Below are 25,991 nucleotides of genomic sequence, written 5' to 3'. Positions count from 1 at the left end.
ATTTCTGATACATACTGAGATTTTTATGTATATTTAGGAAACTACAGCGTGAAACGGTGGCATGAGGCACAGTGGGACAAATATCAGAAATATGGGAAAATTGTCAAAGAGAGGATGATTCCAGGAATGGTACCTGTTGTCCATTTGTTTAATTCTGCTGATATTGAAACTGTATTTCGTAATGAAGGAAAATATCCTAAAAGAAATTTCTTTCTTACTATGGAAGCTATTCGTAAAGAGAGGCCCCAAGTGTATCATACAGTAGGACTTGCAGCAGGGTGAGTGAAAAATGCAAAATATATTCAGGTTACCTTTAACCACTTGATATACACTTTTCCATCTACTGCCAGTAGCGGGCGCCTCCGTAGCCAGGTGGGAAGGAGCAGCAGTTCTTGATTAGACCGGGGTTCGAGCCCGTCACCACCAAATACGGAGGATGTGGAAAGGTCAGGGAATGACCACCGCATATTCCCGGAGCAATATGGCCTTAGTTGCTAATGCTCCTAAAAACCAAATAACAACAACAACTGCCAGTAGTATAGAAATACACTAAACCCTCATCATGACGCTTTAGCTTTTATGCCTTTAACACTCTTTTTTTCTAATCACATGGTCAATCTTATGAAGTGCCATGCACCTTTTCATGTTTACAGTGCTCTTGTTTAAAACACTTCCTTGCTTATATGTTTTGTTTTTAAAAGTTTTTAAAGAAGGAATAAACCTGAATATAACTCTCCTTCCCTATGATTTTTGGTTTTGGGAAAGGGATGGTAGAGACAAAATGATTCTAGGAATCATTTATGGTACACATCGTTTATTTTATAGAATTTGTTTCCAGTTCAGGTGATGTTTGTTTATTTAATATTTAACTCGAAAGTCCTGGCGGGTAGCACAGTGAAAATGCAATAATGTTTTATGTTAATGTTTTTTAACTATTAATTTTTATATTTTGTGTATGCAAATTAAAAATTTGCATATACAAAAATCTCAATCATGAAATTTTTTGATTGAAGTTATTTTTGATGCATACTGAAATTTTTATGTATATTTAGGACACTACAGTGTCCTAAATATATCATAATTACCATCCTACTACACAGTATGGGAAAGAACTGGGTTTGAATCTTGTAAATGATGCAAGGACTTTTTATAGGTTTTTTTTCATAATGTAGCTGAGTTTATTGGTCTCAGATTAGGGTTGCTTGGTTTCAACTCCTAGAAACTAGAGTTTTTCATCCAGCAAACAGGCAAACCAACTGAAGAATACATGCAATTAAAGACACAGTATACTGATGCCTCACAGCCTTAGGTGTTTTGCTACTAAACCCGCACATAATTTTCTCACTTAACTGGAAGCTATGAAAGTGAAAAGGCTGCTCTTTACTTGACTTTTTGTCTAGCCATTTATTGTTGGATTTATTTGGCCAGTTATCACTACACCACATTGTGGTATTTTCAATCTCTTTATAAAAAAAAAAAGAAGAAAAAAAAAAGTGAAATGCATACTGATACAGATAAGCTGACTCTGCTTATATATGAATAAAAATATTCTCTGGTAATGTACACATTAACAGAGAATATTTCATTAATGTTCTCATAATTTTTGAAATAAAGTATTGTACAGATGACAGATACTACAAGTTCATTTGATATCATATATATACTTGGATTTCAGCAAATCTTTTGATACTGTTGCCCATAAAAGACTGCTATACAAATTAGAGTAGTGTGGCATTAAGGGCAAGTTGCTGTTGTGGATAAAGGGATGTTGATTGGGAGAAGACAGAGTGGACAAATGTTATCAATGGAGCCCCCCTGGGTTCAATGCTGGGTCCATTGTTGTTTTCTATATTTATAAATGATATTGATGAAAATTTATCAGGCTTAATTTCTAAGTTTGTAAAGGTTGGCAGGTGGTTAAAGACTAATCAAGGTAAGATACTGCAACAAGATCTAGAATAAATAGGCAGATTGGCTGAGAAATGGGAGTTGAAGTTTAACATGACAAATGCAAAGTACTACATATGGGCAGAAGCAATCCCAGATTGATATACCAACTGTGTAGTACTACATACTACACTCAGCATAGTGAAAAATGAAAAAGACTTGGGGGTAATTGTGCAGTAGTAGTAGTAGTCGCATGTGATGCAAGAAATCAAGTGCATCTTTAACCAGTGACTCCATTATTTTACCCGGAACAGAAGTTAAAAATAACTGGTCTGTAATTACTCGTGTCACCTTTCAATCCCCCTTTGTGAATTGGGGATACATTTTCACATCTCCAGTCCGTGGGGACCTCCCCTGAGTCCAAGGATGCTCTCATAATTATGGCTAAGGATTTGCTTACTTGCTTTGCCACCTCCTTTAATATAACTGTATAGATCCCATCCTTAACTTCATGTTTAATTACTAGTGTCACCCTTCGATCCCCCTTTGTGAATTGGGCATAAAGGCAAACACTCCCTTCCTTCCAGAATCATTAATTTTAATGCAATATCACATTAAAATGAACTGCCGAAGTAGAAAGTATTAATACTCGGGCTAATGTACTTTTAGTGGTAATTATGAGGGCATCCTTTGATTCAGGGAAAGTTGCTATGGATTGGAGATGTGCGAATGTATCCCAATTTCTAAAGGGGGGTCAAAATGTAACATGAATAATTACAGACCTGTTAGCTTAACATCTGTTCCAGGGAAAACAATGGAGTCGCTAGTTAAAGAAGTAATGCAGGACCATCTGGACAGGAATGCAATTGTACTGCAGTCACAGCATGGATTTGTTAAGTGGAGGTCTTTTCTAACCACTCTGATACATTGTTTAAGTATTTTTCTTTTTATACATAATAGGCAATAGATCAAGGAACTGGATGAAAAAAATAAATCTGTTATCATATACTTGGATTTCAGTAAGACTTTTGATGCTATTGCGCATAAAAGACTGCTGTACAATAGCAATGTGGCATTAAGGGCAAGTTATTGCTATGGATGAAGAGATGGATAACTGGAAGAAGACAGCGAGTAGTTATCAATGGGCACTGCTCTTTGTGGACTAATGTTATCAATGGAATCTCCCAGGGTTAAGTGCTGGGTCCATTGTTGTTGTATAGGCACAATATGGCCAAAGTTGCTTATGCACCAAAAAAACCCAACAACAACCAACCAACCATTGTTGTTTTCAATATTTATTAATGATATTGATGAAGGTATATCAGGCTTAATGTCAAAGTTTGCAGATGATACAAAGGTTAGCAGCGGAGTTAACGACAGTAATCAGGGTGAGATACTGCAACAAGATCTAGGAAAATTGGGTTGATGGACTGAAAAATGACAGTTGCAGTTTAGCACTGACAAATGCAAGGTATTGCATATATTGGTAGCAGTAATCCTAGAGCAGTGTTTCTCAACCTTTTTTTAATTATCGCCCCCTAAGGGGCTTTTTTAGACAATTTTTTTTTCTTAATCGCCCCTCATGAAAATTTAAACAAGAAAATACTTTATAGTTACTCTCTTTATTCAATTGGATCTCTGAGCCTGATGCTTCTTAGCTAAAAGTTCAATGTTTAGTATGATGTTAGTAAGTTTAATTCTAATGTCTTCTCTTGGACATATATAAATTCTGTTTCTTTCCTTTGTTACTATTTTATTTACTGAACTAAAACCACTTTCAGCCATATAAGACGTTGAAAAACAAAGAAGTACTTTGACCATTTCAGACCACATTGTTGGATAAAGAAGTTTAGTTGTTTTTGATCCCCACAACTCAGCCATTCCATCTTTTTCAAATTTATATATGCATTCTTCGTTACATTTTAATTCAATGAGTTCTTGAATGGCTTCAGTAGGAGACCCAAAATCACATTCAATTGGATCTAACATCCATGGCTCCCCTTCAGAAGAAAATAAATCTGAAAATATATTTTTCATTTCACCTTTTAAAGAACACAAATGATCTGAATAATTCTTAAGATCATTCTCGGTGAGAGAGATTCATTGATTTCAGCTAACTCTTGCATACCATGAAATTGTTTTCTCATTAAATTGCTTTCAAATATTTCCAGTTTTTCAGTGAAGGCTTTTAATATGCATTTGCAGTCTATCACCGTAATTAATTTCCCTTGAAGTTGAAGTGATACTTCATTGTTTTCAAAAATTCTAAGCCATATAGTATAAGTTGTTTTTGTGTTTGCTGATCTCCTTTGCTGAATCTGTGTCTTCTTCGCTTTCTAAAAAACTAATTATCATATCAAAAAGGTTTGCAAATCTTGTTTGACAGTTTCCTTTAGAAAGCCATCTGACTTCTTTTCCATGGAAAAGAAGTCAGATGGCTTTCTAAAGGAAATGGCTTTCAGATGGCTTCTTTTCCATGGAAAAGAAGCCTTACATATAGTTCTTCCATTATCAATACAATTTTCTGAAAAGGCGATCATATTTGCTATGTGACTTTATTTTATTGATGGTTTTAATAGCTATACTGAGAGATTGATAAAGAACTGGACTGATATTTTTTGCAACCAGATAATGTCGGTGCACAATGCAGTGTATTGCAATAACTTCGGGACACATCCTTTAGGTGGGCTATAAAATCTTTGTCTTCAAACCATGGAGGTGGCACCGTCAGTGGAACAGGATACCAAATTTTCCAATGGCACTTGTTTTTCATCAAACCATGTTTTTACAGCAGCAAAAATGGATTCTAGTATAGTCAGTTTCTATAGATTTTACAAACATCTCTTCTTGCAATTTACAATCATCATCGAAATAACGAACGTGCCATTAGAAAGGCCTTAATTTCAGTAACTGTGGATCCATCAGTCTGAATAGAAAATTTTCTCTTTTTCAGTTTGTCAATTAGCTGCCCTTCAATGTTAGCTGACATCTCATTGATTCGTCTTCGAATCGAATCGTTGCTCAATGGCAATGCTTTTAAAATACTGGAAGATTTTTGATGCATCACTGTTGAAATTACAGTCTCTAATGTGGGTCATATAAGAGTCTCAGCAACTGTATGAGCACTACCAGTTTTTGCAATGATTTCTGTGATTTTTTAGCATGCAATAATTCCATCGTCATTTGTTTGTGTGTTCTTAAATAAGGAAATAAGAGTGTTACGTTGCTCAAAATTCTGTTTTAAATTTTTAAAATATTGGACATGTTTACCAACTTTATCAGGATGTTTCCTTTTTAAGTGATCTAAAAGTCTTGATGGTTTCATAGCCTCGTTTGAAAAAGAACTCTTACACATAAAACGCATAGGCTGTCTTGAGTCGAATGGACTTTCAATAAAACCTGCAGTGCTTCTAAAGAAGCACTGCAGGATCATCTAGACAAGAATTCAGTTATAGCTCAGACGCAGCATGGTTTTGTTAAGGGCAGGTCTTGCCTGACTAATTTGATTGGATACTATGATGTAGTCACAAAAGAACTGGATGCAGGGAATAACTTTGATATTATATATTTGGATCTTAGAAAGGCTTTTGATACTGTTGCACATGGAAGACTGCTGCACAAATTGGAGCAGTGTGGCATTGGAGGCAAATTGCTGCTATGGATAAGGGGATGGTTGAGTGGCAGAAGACAGAGAGTGGTAATCAATGGACACTGCTCAACGTGGACTAATGTTATTAGTGGAGTTCCTCAGGGTTCAGTGTTGGGTCCGTTGTTGTTTTCGGTGTTTATGAATGATATTGATGATGGGATATCAAGTTTAATGTCCAAGTTTGCAGATGATACAAAGGTTGGCAGGGTTGTTAAGGACACTACTGACGCTATGCTGCTGCAACAGGATCTGGAAAGGTTGAACAGATGGGCTGAGAGGTGGCAAATGAAGTTTAACATTGACAAATGTAAAGTACTACATATGGGAAACAGTAACCCCAGAGCAACGTATCAACTCTGCGGTACTACACTGACAGTGGTGGAGAATGAAAAGGACCTGGGGGTAATTGTGCAGGCAGATATGAAGTTCTCTGAGCAGTGCAGACGAGCTGCAAGAGTAGCTCATGGTGTCTTGTCAATGATATACAGGAATTTTTCTAGCAGGGATAAGGAGGTGATTATTCCCTTGTATAAGGCAATGGTTAGGCCACATCTTGAGTACTGTATACAGGTCTGGAGGCCTCATTTCAAGAAGGATGTAGAGCTGCTGGAATGGGTACAGAGAAGGGCAACAAGATTAGTGAATGGAACAAAGGGTTGCTCTTACGAAGAAAGGCTTAAGTTTTGCAAATTACAGAGTCTGGAGACTAGGCACCGGCGAGGTGATCTGATAGAGGTGTATAAGGCTTTGAATGGTTTGAGCATGCTCAATGCCAATGGGATTCTTCATCTTGCTCAGAATAATCACCTCAGAGGGCATAAATTCAAATTGAGGAAGGACGGATGTTGGATAGATGTGCGGAAATTTGCCTTTGGCCAGCGGGTGGTTGGTTGGTGGAACCGACTTCCATCACTTGTTGTTGAAGTTGATAGCCTAAACAAATTTAAGGCTCAACTGGACAGGTATTTCGAACGAACGGAGGGGTGAAATGGGAGTGGGTTTTTTTTTTTTTTTTTTTTTTTTTGGCTGATGCTGAATAAGCTTGCTTTCTTGCATCATATGCCTTTACTAATGCTAATGCTAATGCTAAAACCATAAGCTAGATAATCATCCAGATGATCTTTATTTATCTTCTTTAGATATTTATCCATCTTCTTTCCAGAACTTGACATGATTGATGATGGGTTAAATAACTACAAAGAATTAAATAATAAAATATAAACTATTTTTTTTTAACTTTCATCTAGCCCATGTCACTCACAAAAGCACTGTGGATCAAGAATAAACAACTTCCACATAGAAACAATAAATCAATATTAATTGTTACTTAGAAAGTAGAAGGAAAAGACTGAAACATTTCCTCATCCCATCTATGCCTCATATATTGACCAATGAAACAAAAGAATAAATAAATAAATAAACCATGTCCACCACGCAGCCGCCAAGGTCGCAGCTGTCGGAAAGGCACAAATGCCAAGGGTTGCGGAGACATTACCTCTGAAAGCACTTAGGCATTTAATGCCTGTGAAAAGCAAAGGTAGTTGAATCGGGTTAAATCACACCCACTATCTTCCTCTTATCAAAATTTCTCACTCACTCCTGATATAAGAATCCCAGGGGCTCACATCTGATGAGTATGAGGTTGGCACACCCAAGGTCCTGAGCTGGATATCATCATGCTTCTCTTTCTTGGTAATTCCCTTCTTCTCTTTTCTCCCTGAGTAATTCATAAATTTTTTTTTTGGCTCATGCAGCATAAGCCTCAGGCTTCCTCGCACCATATGGCTAATAATAATAATAAACTCTAGTTTTGAGTGATTAATAACTGCTTTACAATTGTTGCGAGTTTTGGTGTAGGCAGTAAATGAAACTGAAGAATTAGAAACAAGCCAATTACGATATGCAACATTCTTCTCTTGAACAGCCTTAGCACATTTATTGGAAAACCAAGGTTTAGATAAAGGATGAGATTTTAAAGTGGAGTGTGCGATAAAGGATTCCATTCCTGCAAGAATAATTTCACTGACACGATCTCAGCAAATGTTGATATCAGAAGTTTTGAAACAGTAATCTGACCAAAGAAAAGAAATCTCACAGGTCATCCCATTTTGCATTCTTGTAATGCCAAACAACACGAGGCTGGGAATAGCCATGAGATAAAGGCTCCATTGGAGAAGAGACAATCACCAAGTTGTGATCTGAAGTGCCTAAAGGACCTCTCACTTCGACCAGGTACTTAGAAGGGTTGTTCGTGAGAAAAAGATCCAGCGTGTTGGCTGTATGATTAGGATTGTCCGGTATTCTTGTAGGTAAATGAACAGTCTGTGCAATTTTATTAGTAATTGAAAAAGCCTCAGCATCTCGACCAGCTGGGTCGGTGTGACTAGAAAACGAAAGCGAGCTGGAGTTGTGAACATTAAAATCACCAAGGAAAATTACCTCACTGTTAGGAAAGTGGGACTGGAGAAAGTCAAGTTGCAAAGAGAGGAAGTCAAAGAGCTCCAAGTGATTAGTGGAGTTGGGAGAACGGTAGAGACAACAGATGAATTTGACACAATGAGGTAGAAGGTAGAGAGATTTTAAGCCAGAGAAGATCAAAGAGAGGAGATTCCAAATTGCCAAGTCTCTGACAGGGTATATCAGAATGGACACATGCACAAGTATCACCTTTGAGGCGAAAGGAATCATACAGCGAATAATTTGGTCATCTGAGATCAGAAGTAGTTGAATCAACCGATAACTGAGATTCTGTCAGAAAAAGTACATGGGGTTTGGCAGACTGCAAGTGGAAATGAACATCGTTGAGATTAGAATTGAGACCACGTATATTTGTGAAATGAATTAGGGAGTGTTTGTTGATGCAAAGGTGGGCACAGTGATTAATGACAGTACTCAAGGAGATGGAGATAAACTAAGCTGACTGACTGACTGAAAAGTGGTTAATGAGGTTTATCATTGATAACTACAGAGTACTGCCTTTGGGTAGCAGTAATCCCAGATTCATATACCATTTAGGTAGCACCAAACTCAAGGTAGTTGATAAGGGAAAAGACCTAGGGATAACTGTAGAGTCTTACATTCAATTCTTTGAGCAGTACAAACAGGCTACTAGAAAAGCTCACAGAGCTCTGTAAATGATATACAGGAACTTTGGCAGTATGGACAAAGAGATGATAATCCCATTGTATAAGGTATTGTTTAGGTCACATCTGGAATACTGCATGCAGGGCTGGAATTCTCATTTTAAGAAGGCCATACATAGATCTGCTGGAAAGGGTGTAGGAAAGATTAGTTGGGGGCATAAAAGAATATGCTTACCAAGAAAGACTGGGAGTTCTATAAATTGCATTCTCTGGAAACTAGGCATCTGTGTAGTATACAAGGTTTTAAAAGGGTTAAATAAATTAAATGCTGATAGCATCTATAACAGACAAGCACCTTACAAGGGGACATGCATTTAAACTGAAAAAGGATGAGCGTAGAATAGATTTATTTCGAAATTTGTGTTCAGCCAAAGAGTAACTGATTGTTGGAATAAACTTTAACAAGGTGTTGTGGAAGTGGGTAGTTTGAATGAATTTAAAGCAGGTTTGGACAAATTATTGGCAGGAATGGGCAGAAGTGGTTAAATTATTATTTATTTCTTTTGGCTGGTGCTGTATAAATTTTGCTTCCTTCTGTCATGTTGCCAATGCTAATACCAAAAGGTGGAAAATATAAATCTGCAAACTTTAGTTTAGTTACAAATTTATTTTTAAGTTCTTAAAACTATAAATATTTATTTTACAGTAACTGTAGATCCTCCAGTAAATTAACACTTTCATTTTTATTTATTTTTTTGAAAAACATCATTAGTATCTAATATAGTTAGGGAAGGACATTACATGGTTCTTTTCCATTAAGATTATTATTATATTTAATACCACTCTTACACCACGTGAAATTAATAATTTAGTTTATTAAGCTATTCACCTAAACTATTGTACATTAAGGTAATGTTTCAGGTATCTTACCGATATCCATCATCAGACTGTGCTGCTGACAGACTTGTCTTGTCGATGCTCCCAGAAATCTGATGTGCATACAGCTTTCTAGGAAACATCGACAAGACAAGTCTGTCATCAGCACAGTCTGATGATGGGTATCGGTAAGATACCCGAAACATTACCTTAAGGTACAGTAGTTTAGGCGAATAGCTTAATAAACTATATTATTAATTTCACATAGTGTAAGAGTGCTATAAAAAATATAATAATAATCTTAATCATTAGTATCATTGTGCCATTCATATTTATGGGGACTACATGAGTTAATATTATATGCTTTTATTTTATTCTCTGTTCTATAACCTTGTGTTATCTCCTCTCTATATGTATATATAAAAGAAATTTAATAACAGTAACTAACAATGTAATATAACGTTATTCAGAAGTATGCTTAGAGTATATCATAACTCTTCATAATGCATTTTTCAGAAATAGCAGTGGCATCTATATTATATCTTTTATTTAAAAAAAAATCTTTATTTCTTTACTCTTGTACCCCTCTCCTTAAAAATATATGATTTATTCAGCTTTTTTATCCCCATTGGCTTAATATCAGAAATGGCGAAGAATGGTATCATATGAGAAAAGGTGTGCAGAAAGTAATGATGAAACCTCAAATGATTCAAAGATATGTTTCACATATAGATGCTATTGCTGAGGACTTCATCTTTCTTCTGAAGAGGACAAGGAACCTTCATAATAATCAAGTTCCCAAGCTAATGGATAAACTTTTCAGATGGGCTCTTGAATGTACGTATAGTGGAAAATAGTATCTGTTTATTTATATTTGTTTTTGAAAGGTCATATTTTTAAATTTCCTGTAATACACATAGGCAGTGCAGCTGAACTTCAAAATGCTTCAGTAAAAGTTCTAAAGTAATAACTACCTACTCTTTCCCATGATAATATGAGGGTTTCTCAAGAAAGGCCGAAAATGATTTTTTAAAATTACTTGTGAGTGTTGATATGATCCTTTTCAAGGTGCTTGCATCCAAACACAATATACTTATCCCCAGGGGAGTTCCTAGGGAATGTGGCACCCAGGTGAAAATTGCAATTTGGTGCCCCCTTTAAAATTTTCTTCATATGTGTATATGTAAATTTCAGGTTTTCGGGCCCCCTTGAATGTTGACACTTGGTGCAGTGCACCACCTGGCACTCTCGGGACGGCACACCCCTGCTTATCCTAGTGTTTCTTCTCTTCTGATGTGTTGTGATTTTTTGGGCATCTTCAAAATCACCTCAGCAGTTTGAGATTTGCCTCTGCTTTCAAAGTAGCATCCATGGAGATTCTTCTTCATCATTAGAAACAGGAAGGTGACACATGAGGGGTTGTATAATGGATAGATATGAAAAGATTAGCTAATCAGTTAAATCAGTTACTAAAAAATAATAACTAAATGAAAGACTGTTTGAGTCCTGCATTTTTATTTGATTAGCAAAATTTCAAAAAACTTTAACTTAGCAAGAAGACATTTACAGACCCCATAATCATAAGTGTGTTTAATGTTGAAATGCTGGAATGTAATATACCACATACACCCCATAATCACAAGCATGATAGCATAAAGTGCCTATTGTCTTCACAGTCCATCTACATGTAATAAGTCGACTCTTAATGGATGGATTTTCAAAAAATTTTATATTTGGCGCATTTTAGAAAAAATTGTCGATCCATCTCAAATGTCATTAAAATTGGACCAATAGAAATCCAGAAATTATTATTATTTTTTCCGCCCATCCATGTGTAATAACTCAATGTCTAGTGGTTGGATTTTGATAAAATTTTGTATTTGGCTCTTTTAGCATGGGCAAAGGTAAAGAAAGCCAACACAAGAACCACTGGAAACTTACGAAATGAACTGGTTTGCTGCTACCACACTTTTTGCATGCATTCTCGGTAAACAGATAGTGCATGTTATCGGTAGCAGCAGTAAAAGTTGAGAACAATATATTGTATTGATTGACACATAGGCATGACAAATTTTGTACTGATTGGTGTGTGAACACAACAGACGATAATATCATTGTCTTAAGTGATTGAATAATGTTAATATATATTTATATATAAAGAATCTTTCTTTCTTTTCCTATTATTTCGTAAACTAACATTTAAGGACAGGTTATGAAATATAACGAAAAATAAAGAAAACTTTTCCTTTTTTCATAACCTAACCTTAAAAAATGTAAAAAGAAATCAGTAATATGGTGTTTGTTAATAGTGAAAACACTCATGAACTCCAATAATCTGCTTTTAAAAATGAGAAAAAACTAATCATTACATTGTTTGTCATGATTATGTGTCAATGAATTTCTACTGCCACTTCCGATAACACTTTGATATTAAGCTTGATATTCCTTCATCAATATCATTTATAAATATACAAAACAACAATAGGTCCAATACCGAACCCTAGAGGACTCTACTAATAACATTATTCCATGAAGAGCAGTGTCCATTGATTATTGTCTTCTCCCACTCAACCATCCTTTTATCCATTGTAGCAACTTGCCCTTAATGCTATACTGTTCCAATTTGTACAGTAGTCTTCCATGTGCAACCGTATCAAAAGCTTTCCTGAAATCCAAGTATATGATATCAAAATTATTTTTTGCATCTAGTTCCTTTGTGACCACATCATAGTATCCAATCAAATTGGTCAGATAAGACATCCCCTTAACAAATCCATGCTGTCTGAATTATTACTGCAGTCTTGTCTAGATGATCCTGCAATGCTTCTTTAACCTTTGAATTCTTTTTTCTCTTTTGTTTTTAATAAACTATAAAATATTTTTAAAAAGTTGTGTTTTTATATTTTTTATTTTAAAAAATAAAAAAAACATATCCTAGACATAAAATATGAAGATGAAACTGTTAGTTTCTTCTTTAAAAAAACTGCTAAATATGTGAAATTTCAAGTGTGCACAAAAATTTATGCTTATTATGTGTATAAATAGTTTAAAAAATTAAAAAATATATATTTGATACCATTATTCACCTCAATTTTAAAATTTTTTCAAAATTTATTTCATATTTGGTGCATGAGGCATGTGAAATTTAAATATTATACATGTTGCTAACTTTCTGTTGCAAGTCCACTTTATGTTTGAATATTTAAGCATTCTTTATTATTCAAAAATAATAATGAATCATTCAAGTAAAATGTTCAAATATCTTATGTAACCCATTAGAACCATTGATATGGCATTAAATCACTGATGTATTATATGGATAGGTAACATTGTTAGATCTTGTGGGCAAGTTCTATAGATAACATTTCTTCTACTAGAAACAAACAGAATTCCAAATTCCATTGCAGCAGTACCCATCATGTTCCTACACTAGTATTACTATTGGTGCAAAGTTAATTTTGTGATTTTATTTATTTTAAAAGTTTTTCTTGATTAGTTGGCTTTTGTGACTAATGCCAATTCAGCAGCAGAGAATTGGCATAATTGCCAATTCTCTGCTGCTGATTAAAACTGCATTGTACATTCAAGCATGAACTATACCACAAATATATAATCTAAATTTTGGTACAAGGTTCTCAGAAAAATAAATCTGATATTTAGACTCAAGCACAGCACATGCAGGTATAGTTACAAATACCATGTGGAAATCTGTATTTCCATGTTCACCACTTTACTAGTCATACCATTTAAATAATTTTACATTGCTAATATTTTTTATGGAGAGAGAATTAAAGTTATTTATAATATTTACTAGGGGGTTCTGCCCCTGCTCGCTTTGCTCGCCAACCCCCGCTCATGCTTTTCTATTTAAAATGTAGATGTGCATGAAGGAGTGAGTCAAATCTTTTCTATGTAAAAGACACACCTGTTGAAATGCACTGATCTATATCTAGACAGGGAATGCCTATGTAATTATTTATCTGGTATGCATCTCACATATATACACTACATTGTCAACAGCAAAGTGTCTGATTCTGCCCAGTAACCTATTTAATGATCACCAACCTTGTGCACGTGCTTCACTGTCTAATACATAACACCTGGCATCATCTGATGTTCCATTGTAACGTTTTTTTGTATATTAATATCAGCTGATGAAGGGACTCATATCGTCCTGATATAGTAGAGGTATAATTGTAAATAGTTTAGTTTTTTGTAAATATTTGTATAGTTTTGTATTCTATAATGTTATTATTTGTATAATAATAACATTATACTAATATATTAACATTATAACGCACTGATCGGAATCTAATCAGGAAATGACCTGGGTAATTATTTACCTGCACATTTGTAGTGACATAATTGCCCTGCCCTCTTCTCCCACTGGCTTGAATAAATATCACTAAGAGGAAAACTTTTTCTATGTATAGAGAGATTATAAGAATATCAGTGATATATTGCCATATTTTTCCGTTGTAGAAAAACTACAGAAGTACAGGGTTGTTAAAATTAAAGTATCCCTATGTAGAGGACTCTGGAGCGAGTTCTAAGGCTTGTACTGAAGAGAAATTTGGACAACAGGTACAATAAAGAATGCACTTGCCATTTATTAGAAACAAAAAATTAGTGACAAATGGGCCTGGAGTACTGGGGTCCATAGTTTAACAAATAGATATTTATTGTATACCCAGTATAAAATGAAATATAAGTACAATTTCAGTTCAGTAGCTTTCGGAACTCGTGTCCCTTTATCAACTGACAAATTTGAATACATTACAAGCAAAGTGTGGCACGTTACTCATTCGTCATTGTTGTAGCACGGACGTGTGCTGCCTTGCGCCAGTGATCATCCATCAATAAAACGGTTGTCTCCAGGATTGGATGTATACGCATGCCTTTCTGGCGATTTAATGCCTTAGGGTTGTTCATTATGTTTAGTGACTCTAGCCATAGGCGGTGGCGAAAGTGTCACGCGTGGTCCACTATCTCAAAGTCGCGCTTGGGGTCAAGATCGTGGTTGGTAGCCCAAAAATGTTCTGCAAGCGCGGACTGGTCAGTTTCGGCAAGCCGGATTGCTCTGTCGTGTTCCGTGAGGCGATCCTGGAGACGTCTCGATGTCTCACCTACGTAGCAACTGTTACAGGCCCTACAGGTGATACGGTACACTACATTGCTGCGTAAGACAGGTGTGACAGGGGTCTTCACACTGGAGACAAGTGAACGTAGGTTCCTACCTGGTAATTGCACACATTTGATGTTGTAACTTCTCAGGATCTTCGAGATACGTCCTGACACTCCTGGATAGTACGGAATGTAGGCGGATGATATGCCGACTTGCTTCGGAGGTCTTGGGTTGGAAGTAAGTTCTTGTGCCTGTAACAAGCATCTGTTTAGTACATGGGATGGATAACCGCATCTGGTTAGGTCCGCCTTCACACGGGAGATCTCGTTACGTCTAATTGTGTCGGTGCTGGAATGGCTCCAGGCCCTGGAGAACAGGGTGCGGGCAGTGCTATTGAGATGGCTTGGAGCATGGCCGGACCCGTAGTTGGTGAATTGACCGCACCACATGGGTTTGCGGTATACTGAGGTCTCTAGATGTGGGCCTACGCGATGCACTAGCACGTCCAGAAACGGGAGCGAACCGTCCACCTCTGATTCTACGGTAAACTTGATGAAATTGGATAGAGAGTTGAGGTATTCTAGTAGTACCGTTTCAGAACCACGTGGTATTATGGTAAAAATATCGTCGACATATCTACACCACGTTGTAATAGGTGTAGGTGGGTTCTGGTGTATCTGCTTCTCCAGATCTTCCATGGCGATGTTAGCTACTACGGAACTGACAGGGGCACCCATAGCAGTGCCATGTACTTGTTTGTAGAGTGAGTCTTCAAAGGTGAAGATGCTTCTAGAGAGGCATAGGTTGAGGGCGGTACAGATGTCATCAGTGGATAGTGACGTCCTGGATTGGAGGCTTAAGTCGCTCTCAAGGAGCCTTCTGGCGCAGTGCACGGCCTGTTGGGCGGGAATCGAGGTGAATAAAGAAACCACGTCAAATGATGCCATGATAGAGTTATCAGGGATTGAAATGTCCTTAATGAATTCACTGCTGTTTTTAACGGTGTGAGATGTATTACCTATAAGAGGCGAGAGGAGGCTCGCGATGTGTTTGGACAGTTCATACGTTGGGGCACTTCAGCAAGACACTATAGGTCTGAGAGGAATACCCGGTTTATGGATCTTTGGTAATCCGTAGAATTGCGGTAGTTGGCAGCCAGTAGCACGCAGAAGATGGTGAGTCGCGGTCGGGATCTTCTTATCTTTAAGCCATGCGTGGACAAGTTTATTAACATTTGCTTCCAGACGTTTCAAGACTTTAACGGGAGGATCAGGTAGAGGTTCATATACGTTAGGATCGAGTAATAGGGCCAAGGCTTTCTCTCGGTAGGCTGATCGGTCCAGCACAACAGTCCGGCGCCCTTTATCCGCAGGAAGTACAACGATGGAGTTGTCTTTTCTTATAGATGACATGGCGGCACGTTGGCGGTGGTTGAGGTTTGAGCACGTTTTTCGAGTGTTGCGGAGGACTGCGGCAGTCTTGAATCGGATCTCGTTGGCAGTTTCTTCGGGAAGGTTGGTAATACTGGCTTCTATACCCATAGCGAGCTGTGTGATGGGAGGTTTCGATGGTATAACGGCGAATTTCATACCGTTTGATAAAACACTCAGCTGCTCGTTGGACAGTTGTTTGTTACTTAGATTCAAGACGAAAGAAGTCGTGTCGTCTGAACGAGTGTTCGTCTTTAAGGAGTTAGTTTCTATGCTCAAGTTTATGAACTTGCGCTGTTGGCGTAAACGGTAGGTATCCGAGGTCTGACTAGCCCGATGGCAGATGGTATGTATAAGGTTTGTAAATACAATAGGCGAGACCTTACCTTGTAGATGTTGTAACAGTCTGGACTTGTTGTAGTCAGCGTTCCTGATTTCACGGTGGAGATGGGATATCCATAAATTTAATGTGCGTAGGCTGAAGTTAAAGCAGGCACGATCCATATGAGAGTTGTGGAACGGGGCTTTGTATCGGAACCCTTTAGGTATAATTCGATTGCAAAATCGAATTGTTGCAAAAGTGCTTCCTCTCAATAGCTCGCTACAGGCAACATTTACGCTTCGCCCACAGATGCAAAAGCAATCGAATTACTCGATTCGATAATTCAAAATTACTCGATCCTAACGTATATGAACCTCTACCTGATCCTCCCGTTAAAGTCTTGAAACGTCTGGAAGCAAATGTTAATAAACTTGTCCACGCATGGCTTAAAGATAAGAAGATCCCGACCGCGACTCACCATCTTCTGCGTGCTACTGGCTGCCAACTACCGCAATTCTACGGATTACCAAAGATCCATAAACCGGGTATTCCTCTCAGACCTATAGTGTCTTGCTGCAGTGCCCCAACGTATGAACTGTCCAAACACATTGCGAGCCTCCTCTTGCCTCTTATAGGTAATACATCTCACACCGTTAAAAACAGCAGTGAATTCATTAACACCATTAAGGACATTTCAATCCCTGATAACTCTATCATGGCATCATTTGACGTGGTTTCTTTATTCACCTCGATTCCCGTCCAACAGGCTGTGCACTGCGCCAGAAGGCTCCTTGAGAGCGACTTAAGCCTCCAATCCAGGACGTCACTATCCACTGATGACATCTGTACCGCCCTCAACCTATGCCTCTCTAGCAGCATCTTCACCTTTGAAGACTCACTCTACAAACAAGTACATGGCACTGCTATGGGTGCCCCTGTCAGTTCCGTAGTAGCTAACATCGCCATGGAAGATCTGGAGAAGCAGATACACCAGAACCCACCTACACCTATTACAACGTGGTGTAGACATGTCGACGATATTTTTACCATAATACCACGTGGTTCTGAAACGGTACTACTAGAATACCTCAACTCTCTATCCAATTTCATCAAGTTTACTGTAGAATCAGAGGTGGACGGTTCGCTCCCGTTTCTGGACGTGCTAGTGCATCGCGTAGGCCCACATCTAGAGACCTCAGTATACCGCAAACCCATGTGGTGCGGTCAATTCACCAACTACGGGTCCGGCCACGCTCCAAGCCATCTCAATAGCACTGCCCGCACCCTGTTCTCCAGGGCCTGGAGCCATTCCAGCACCGACACAATTAGACGTAACGAGATCTCCCGTGTGAAGGCGGACCTAACCAGATGCGGTTATCCATCCCATGTACTAAACAGATGCTTGTTACAGGCACAAGAACTTACTTCCAACCCAAGACCTCCGAAGCAAGTCGGCATATCATCCACCTACATTCCGTACTATCCAGGAGTGTCAGGACGTATCTCGAAGATCCTGAGAAGTTACAACATCAAATGTGTGCAATTACCAGGTAGGAACCTACGTTCACTTGTCTCCAGTGTGAAGACCCCTGTCACACCTGTCTTACGCAGCAATGTAGTGTACCGTATCACCTGTAGGGCCTGTAACAGTTGCTACGTAGGTGAGACATCGAGACGTCTCCAGGATCGCCTCACGGAACACGACAGAGCAATCCGGCTTGCCGAAACTGACCAGTCCGCGCTTGCAGAACATTTTTGGGCTACCAACCACGATCTTGACCCCAAGTGCGACTTTGAGATAGTGGACCACGCGCGACACTTTCGCCACCGCCTATGGCTAGAGTCACTAAACATAATGAACAACCCTAAGGCATTAAATCGCCAGAAAGGCATGCGTATACATCCAATCCTGGAGACAACCGTTTTATTGATGGATGATCACTGGCGCAAGGCAGCACACGTCCGTGCTACAACAATGACGAATGAGTAACGTGCCACACTTTGCTTGTAATGTATTCAAATTTGTCAGTTGATAAAGGGACACGAGTTCCGAAAGCTACTGAACTGAAATTGTACTTATATTTCATTTTATACTGGGTATACAATAAATATCTATTTGTTAAACAAAAAATTAGTTACAAAATTTGTCACTATATGGCGCTGTGGCAATACAAATCATTTGAACAGCACTACAGTTGTTCAATTTGTCCTCCATTTTGGTCAACAACAGTTTCCATTCGAAGAACAGCATTTTCTACAGCAGAACATAACATGTCAAATGGAATAGCCAGCACATGACGTCTAATGCTGTCCTTCAGAGCTGCCAGACCCCTTTGTAGCTAGGTGGGTAGGAGCAGCAGTGCGTAGCACATGCTTCTTGATTAGACCAGGGTTCGAGCCCGTGACCACCAAATACGGAGATTGCAGAAAGGTCAGGAAATAACCACCACACATCCCCGGAGCAAAATGGCCTTAGTTGCTAATGCTCCTAAAAACCAAATAACAACAACAACAGAACTGCCAGAGTTGGACATCCTTCCCGATAATACACTTGGTTCTTCAAAAAACCCCACAACCAGAAGTCGCATGGGGTGAGGTCCGGTGATTGGGGTGGCCAAGATGTCTGGAAATAACAGCTGATGACCCGTTCATCTGTAAAGTTTTGCCTTAGCAATCTTTGGACACAGTGGTGGATGTGGGGTGGCACACCATCTTGCATGAATATGGTATCCTGAAGGCACCCGCATTGTTGCAGCTCTGGTATTGCGAAATTTGCCAACATTTCATAATATCGCTTTCCAGTCAGTGTTACCTATTCAAAAAAATATGGCCCAATCATGGATGTGGCCATAAATCCACACCACACTGTCACTTTTGGAGAATACAATGTGACAGTTGTGCATATTCACTTGTCCTTTTAAGCAGAATTGGGCTTCATCACTCCAAAGGATATTCCATGGCCAAGTGATATCCACTGTTATTCGCACCAGAAACTGAAGTGCGTATGTGAAACGAATATCTGCATCACCATGCTTTAGCTGTGCTGTAGCATGTGCATCTTGTAAGGATAGTACTGCAACACCTGACGCATTACTAGCCTTACAGTGGAATACGGCATGTTCGCTTCACGAGAACAGCTGGCACACTTGCGCTACCACATGGAGATTGACTTGATAAACCCACGATAGCCATAGCTACATCTTCAAAATGAGAGGAGTCCACTCGTTTTCGGCCTCTACCTGGTTGAACACCAAGATGTTCTGTTGCTTCAAATTTTGCGGACAGCACAGTCATAGGTCCACGCCTTATGTGATTCTGATGCCGGAATTCTCTGATAGTCGCAGCTGCATTGATGCTGTTCTGATAGTACAGCTTCACTAATAGCGCCTTTTCCTGCAACATTGTTGGCATTGCTACTGTATGATTTTGAAGAGACTGCTTTGCTTTTGTACAGTACAGTAGAGCCGAGTAGTAGCACTGTGGCAATAACTTATGATTATGCAAATAACTTACATTATTTGCATAATCGTAACTAAGATATTTACACACCATACAGTGACAAATTTTGTAGCTAATTTTTTTTTTCAAATAAATGGCGAGTGCATTCTTTATTGTACCTGTTGTCCAAATTTCTCTTCAGTACAAGCTTTAGAATTTCCTCCAGAGCCCTCTACATAGGAATACTTTAATTTTAACAACCCTGTAGTGTAAATAGCATTGATTTAATTGTGTCTCATATTGCACTACCTTCACAACAAGTTACTATATATTGCACTACCTCAAATAAACGGTGCTGTCTGGGTGGTGATATCCCGTGAGAATAAGTAACAATAGTCTTCTCCGTTGGTGAAGTGTTACTTATTTGGGGTGGTGCAATACATGGTAACTCATTGTGAAGGCAGTCGCAATATGAGATACAATTAACTCGATGCCATTTACACTACTTCTGTAGTTTTTCTACTACAGAAAAATATGATGATGTATCACTGATATTCTTATAGTTCTATCAATCTGTAGCCTATTACTCCTTGTGCATTTATTCTTTTTAGTATTATAATATTTATATAACATTTATTTATATACAATATTTTACAATTATATACAATATTGTTATTTTATTTAAAAACCCATGCTGGAGATGCTACTCAGTTATTGTTTACGTTAAAATATATCTGTCATGGCAGGTGATGCACTGTGAGCCAGAACAGGCACAGTAAACTAAGTTTTAAAAAAAAATGGGTTTTAGAGGTTTTTAAAAAAGTACTAGTTCTTTTTTTTTTTTGTTTCAAATTAATATGAAGATTAATTTTAATAAGAATATAAGTATTAAAAATTTAAGTGTTTTTGATGATACCAATAGTGAAATTATTGGTATCATCAAAAACACTAATAAATAACACTAAAAAAATAATAAATAATACCTATACAGATAATGAAAGTTCTTCAAGAATTATCGTTTTAAAAACTTTATCTTGCCTTACGTTTCCAGGGACACTATTAAAAATTTTAAAAAGTAGTTATAACAATTCAGAAAATATGTCATTTCAATTTTTAATTATAGCTGTGTCGTATGTCATGTTTGACCAGAGGCTGGGATGCCTTGCTGAAGATATTCCAAAGGATTCCTTACCTGAAAAATTTATCTTTGCAGTAAATACGTTTTTTAAACTCTCTGGACAACTAGAACTTAGTCTTCCTTTTTGGAGGATACTACCATCAGCCTCTCCCACTTTCAACAAGTTGAAGAAGGTGCATGATTTTTTTTTTCTGTAAGTTAGTTTTGTCTTTTTTTTTTTTACATTTTTTTATTTGTAGATAATTTGACTTTAATGTGATTTTTTTTTCCTGTTTATACTTTTGGGTGGCCATGTAGGGTGAGAGAAATATAAAACTACAGTGAAGTGATTAAGTGAAATAAGTAAAGTTTACCATATTTAGTGGTATCACTGAAATTTGATCACATAGTGTTTGAAAATGCATCTGTATGCTGACCACTTGACTACAGTTAACATATTTGCAGCCACCTAAATGTGATGCAACTTGCTCAATATGCTGTAATTTTCAGAATATTGAAAAAAAAAGTAACATTCTGACATCCCCAGCATTTTGAAAATTTGTACATAATGGTTGAAAATTAAAATTTTGAAATTCATTGATAAAAGCAAATACTTACTTTTATGCTGAGCTTTAAAACAGAACAAATCTTAAACTTTTATAAAAAGTTTATTCATATACATAAACTAACATCAACACAAGCAAAAAAAAACACAAACAAATAAAACAGTGTGCATAGTCTACAAACGTAAAGTATTCCTGCAAAGCATTCAGTCAGTGTGCCAATACTGAGCAGGTGTTAATTTAATGTGCCTTTATATGTTTATAGCACATCATTTAGGTACATTTTGAATGCAGTTGTGTGTTGCAGCACATCACTCCTAGTGCCATTTTATGCATACATGCATTGAGGTAGCAAGCATTAAACTGTTTAGATAATTTGACATTAGTAATATTTTACTGAAATTAAAACCGGGGAGAAGAACTAATGTCTCTTTCTAAATTAGAAAATACTGAAAAATGAAGGGAATGGGTTTACTCTTCTATATTAATTTTTATGCTCACTACATTTTTCAGCATTGCAATTCTCTGTTACAAATGAACCCATATTTATATTCAGCATATCTGTTTATGCAAAGCCAAGAGACATGGCAAATGCATTTCTCCCATAATATTTCTTGTAACTAACAAAGGATTTTTTTTTTTTTTTTTTTGCTTATCTTGCTTTAAAGTAACAACTGTGAAGTGCCTTCTAAAGTAATTTTTTTGGAAATCTTGGAAATCTCTTGAATTTTATGTGACCAACAGTAGGTTAAACTGAACTTTTTGTATAAAAGTGTTAGTATTAGTAAGGGCCATATGGTGCAAGGAACCCTAAGACTTATGCTGCACCAGCCAAAAAAAAAGAGTAAAATAATAATAATAATAATAAAATTAAATAAATAAATAATAAAAGAAAAGGAAATAGACAACCTATACATTTCCGTCCTCCCATAGGTAATCTAACTAACCTTTGAATTTCCCCAAACTGTCACCCTCTGCCAGCCATGTAGGTAACTTATTCCAATACTTTATAACTCACTGACTAAAATAAAGCTTCCTGCAATTCAGTCTAAACATCTTTCCCATAAACTGAATTTACAGCCCCTAGTTCTAGAATCATTTATAACCATGAAAATTTCATTCTCATACATTTTACTTTTGCCTCTCAGAGCTTTAAACACCTCAATCAAATCTCCTCTAAGGTGCCTAGTTTCCAAGCTGTGCAACCTGCATATCCAAAATATTTCCTAATATGGATGCCCTTTTGGCGATCTCACCAGGCGAGTTACCAGTCTTTGTACCCTTTCAAGAAGTTCGATGTCTTTTTTTAGGTGCAGTCTCCATACTTGAACACAGTATTCCAAGTGTGGTCTAACAAGAGCCTTATATAATGGGATTATGATGTCTTTATCTTTACTAGCAAATGTTTGATAAATCGTCGATAGGACACCATGGGCCTTTCTTGCAACCTGTCTACAATGCTGGTGCCTCCGTAGCCAGATGGGAAGGAGCAGCAGTGCGTAGCACACGCTTCTTGATTAGACCGGGGTTTGAGCCTGTCACCACCAAATACGGAGGATGCGGGAAGGTCAGGGAACGGCTACCGCATATTCCCGGAGCAATATGGCCTTAGTTGCTAATGCTCCTAAAAACCAAAACAAACAAACAAAAAACAGTCTACAATGCTCAAAGAACTTTGTGTCTGACTGTATCGTAACACCAAGTTCCTTTCTTCCACTACTGACTTTAGTTCAACTCCACCAAGTATAAGTTATTTTGGGGTTACTGTTCCCCATGTGTAAGGCCTTGCACTTTGCTAGATTAAAGTATAGCTGCCACTTTTCTGATTGGCCCTGAAGTTTATCTAGGTCATTCTGAAGGAGCTCTGCTTGGAGGTGATCATTAACTACTCTACCAATCATTACATCATCTGCAAATTTAGACATCACACCCTCTATCCCTTCATCAATGTCATTTAAGAAAATCAAAAACAACAGTGGTCCCAATACTGATCCTTGGGAACCCCACTTCTTACATTAACCCAGTCTGAGGAATAACCATTTATCACAATTCTCTGCCTCCTGCCCTGAAGCAATCCTGCTATCCAGCTAAGGATTTCTTCCTGTGATTTCAACCAGTTCCAGCTTATAAAGTAACCCGCTCACGTGGGACTGAGTCAGATGTTTTGCTGAAATCTAAATAAACAATGTCAAAATTATTTCCTAACTCCAGCTCATGAGTGACCCTCTCAAAAATAGCTAACTAGATTCATTAAACATGATTTTCCCTTTACAAAACCATGTTGTGTATCCTTTAGAATTCTATATCTGTTTAAATGATCCTGAATGCCACCCTTGTCATTGCCTCCATGATTTTCCCTACTATTCAAGTTAGACTGACCGCTCAGTATTTTTCCACTACACTCTTAGAACTGCCTTTATGTATTGGAGATGCATTGGCACTTTTCCAATCCAACGGATCTCTCCTGAGTCCATTTATGCTCTCATAATTAGCCTCAATGGTTCAATGCACCAACTTGCTGCCTCCCTTAAAATTATAGCATATACTATCAACCCCAGGAGGCTGTAGGCTCGAAAGTTGTTTTATTAAATAATCATGTGAAATTTCAGTATCATTAATTACATATTTTTCAACTTCACTCCCATAATTTCTCCTTGACATAAAGGGTTTTTCTTCTGTAAATATCGATGCAAAGTTGAGTTCATCTGCAACATCAGCTGGGGTATCTATTACTACCCCACATCCATTACATAAGGGTCCGATCTGGTTTGTTCTCCTCTTCGTTGCATTTATATATGTGAAGAATTCCTTATCTCTGTTCTTTACTCTTTACTCTCAGTTAGTTTAACTTCTGTTCCGGGTAAAATAATGGAGTCACTGGTTAAAGATGCATTGCAGGATCATCTAGACAAGACTGCAGCAATAATTCAAACACAGCATGGGTTTGTTAAGGGTAAGTCTTGTCTGACAAATTTGATTGGTTATTATGATGTGGTCACAAAGGAACTGGATGCGAAAAATAATTTTGATATCATATACTTGGATTTCAGGAAAGCTTTTGACACTGTTGCGCATGGAAGACTACTGTACAAATTGGAGCAGAATGGTATTAAGGGTAAGTTGCTACAATGGATAAAAGGATGGTTAAGTAGGAGAAGACAGAGGGTGGTAATCAATGGGTGCTGCTCTTCATGGACTAATGTTATTAGTGGAGTCCCACAGGGTTCGGTGTTGGGTCCACTGTTGTTTTGTGTATTTATCAATGATATTGATGAAGGTATATCAGGCTTAATGTCGAAGTTTGCAGATGACACAAAGGTTGGCAGGGTTGTTAATGACAGTAATGGCAGTGTGCTACTGCAACAGGATCTAGATAATTTGGGCAGATGGGCTAAGAAGTGGCAACTGAAGTTCAACCTTGACAAATGCAAAGTACTGCATATGGGTAGAAGTAACCCCAGAGAAACGTACCAACTGTGTGGTACTACACTTAAGGTGGTAGAAAATGAAAAAGACCTGGGAGTAATTGTGCAGTCAGATATGAAGTTTTCTGAGCAATGCAGACAGGCTGCTAGGGCAGGTCATGGGGTTTTGTCAATGATATATAGGAATTTTGCTAGCAGGGAAAAGGAGGTGATTGTCCCTCTGTATAAGGCAATGGTCAGGCCACGCCTTGAGTACTGCGTACAGGTCTGGAGGCCTCATTTTAGGAAGGATGTAGATTTGCTTGAGCATGTACAGAGAAGAGCAACACGATTGGTGAGGGGAATGAAGGGATTCTCTTACCAAGAGAGGCTTAAGTTCTGCAAATTGCAGTGGCTGGAGACTAGGCACCTGCGCGGTGATCTGATTGAGGTCTATAAGGCCTTGAATGGGTTGAGCACGCTGAATTCTGATGGGATCCTTCCACTTGTTCAGATTACGAACCTACGGGGACATAAGTTCAAATTAAGAAAGGACAGATGTAGAATAGATGTGCGGAAATTTGCCTTTAGCCAGCGGGTGGTTAATTGCTGGAACAAACTTCCATCTGTCGTTGTGGAAGTTGATAGGTTAAATAAATTTAAGGAGGAACTGGACAGGCATTTGGAGGGAATGGCGTGATGATTTTTTTTTTTTTTTTTGGCTGATGCTGCATAAGCTCCTACACTTGCTTTCTTGCATCATGTGCCACTACTACTACTACTACTACTACTACTACTACTACTACTACTACTCTCTTTGCCAATGATTTCTCATAATCTGCCTTTGCCAGCCTAACCTTTTCTGTGGCACTATTACGGATCAATTTTTAGCTGTTATAGGCTTCAGTACTTTTTATTGCTCTGAAATTTTTCCATGCTGTCTTTTTCTGCTCAAGTAATATGGCAACTTCATTATTCATCCAACTTGGAATCCTTCTCTTGAAGTATATTTTTAATGGGATATATGCATTCGATGTTCTATGATTAATGTTTTAAAGGTATACCATAATTTAATTGTATTCGCTCTCTGTGTTCTA

At 37.8% G+C, this 25,991-nt stretch overlaps 1 protein-coding gene across 3 annotated transcripts in view; it reads left to right on the top strand.

Annotated features, from left to right (window-relative positions):
• LOC150082201 (putative cytochrome P450 12a5, mitochondrial) overlaps nt 1–25,991 on the top strand; it is a 125,952-nt gene that overhangs the window by 35,653 nt on the left and 64,308 nt on the right. For all 3 annotated transcript variants that reach the window (XM_090380049.1, XM_090380048.1, XM_090380047.1), the window contains 3 exons: nt 38–278; nt 10,139–10,332; nt 20,934–21,141. In XM_090380049.1, coding sequence (XP_090236175.1) covers nt 115–278; nt 10,139–10,332; nt 20,934–21,141 — 566 coding nt within the window. In that variant the 5' untranslated portion in view covers nt 38–114. The remainder of the gene's footprint in view (nt 1–37; nt 279–10,138; nt 10,333–20,933; nt 21,142–25,991) is intronic.

The sequence above is a fragment of the Mastigoproctus giganteus genome, chromosome 8 (assembly GCF_048544385.1).
Source record: "Mastigoproctus giganteus isolate SK-2022 chromosome 8, ASM4854438v1, whole genome shotgun sequence".
Classification (NCBI taxonomy): Eukaryota; Metazoa; Arthropoda; class Arachnida; order Uropygi; family Thelyphonidae; genus Mastigoproctus; species Mastigoproctus giganteus.
This window is presented reverse-complemented; position numbering and strand designations above follow the sequence as displayed.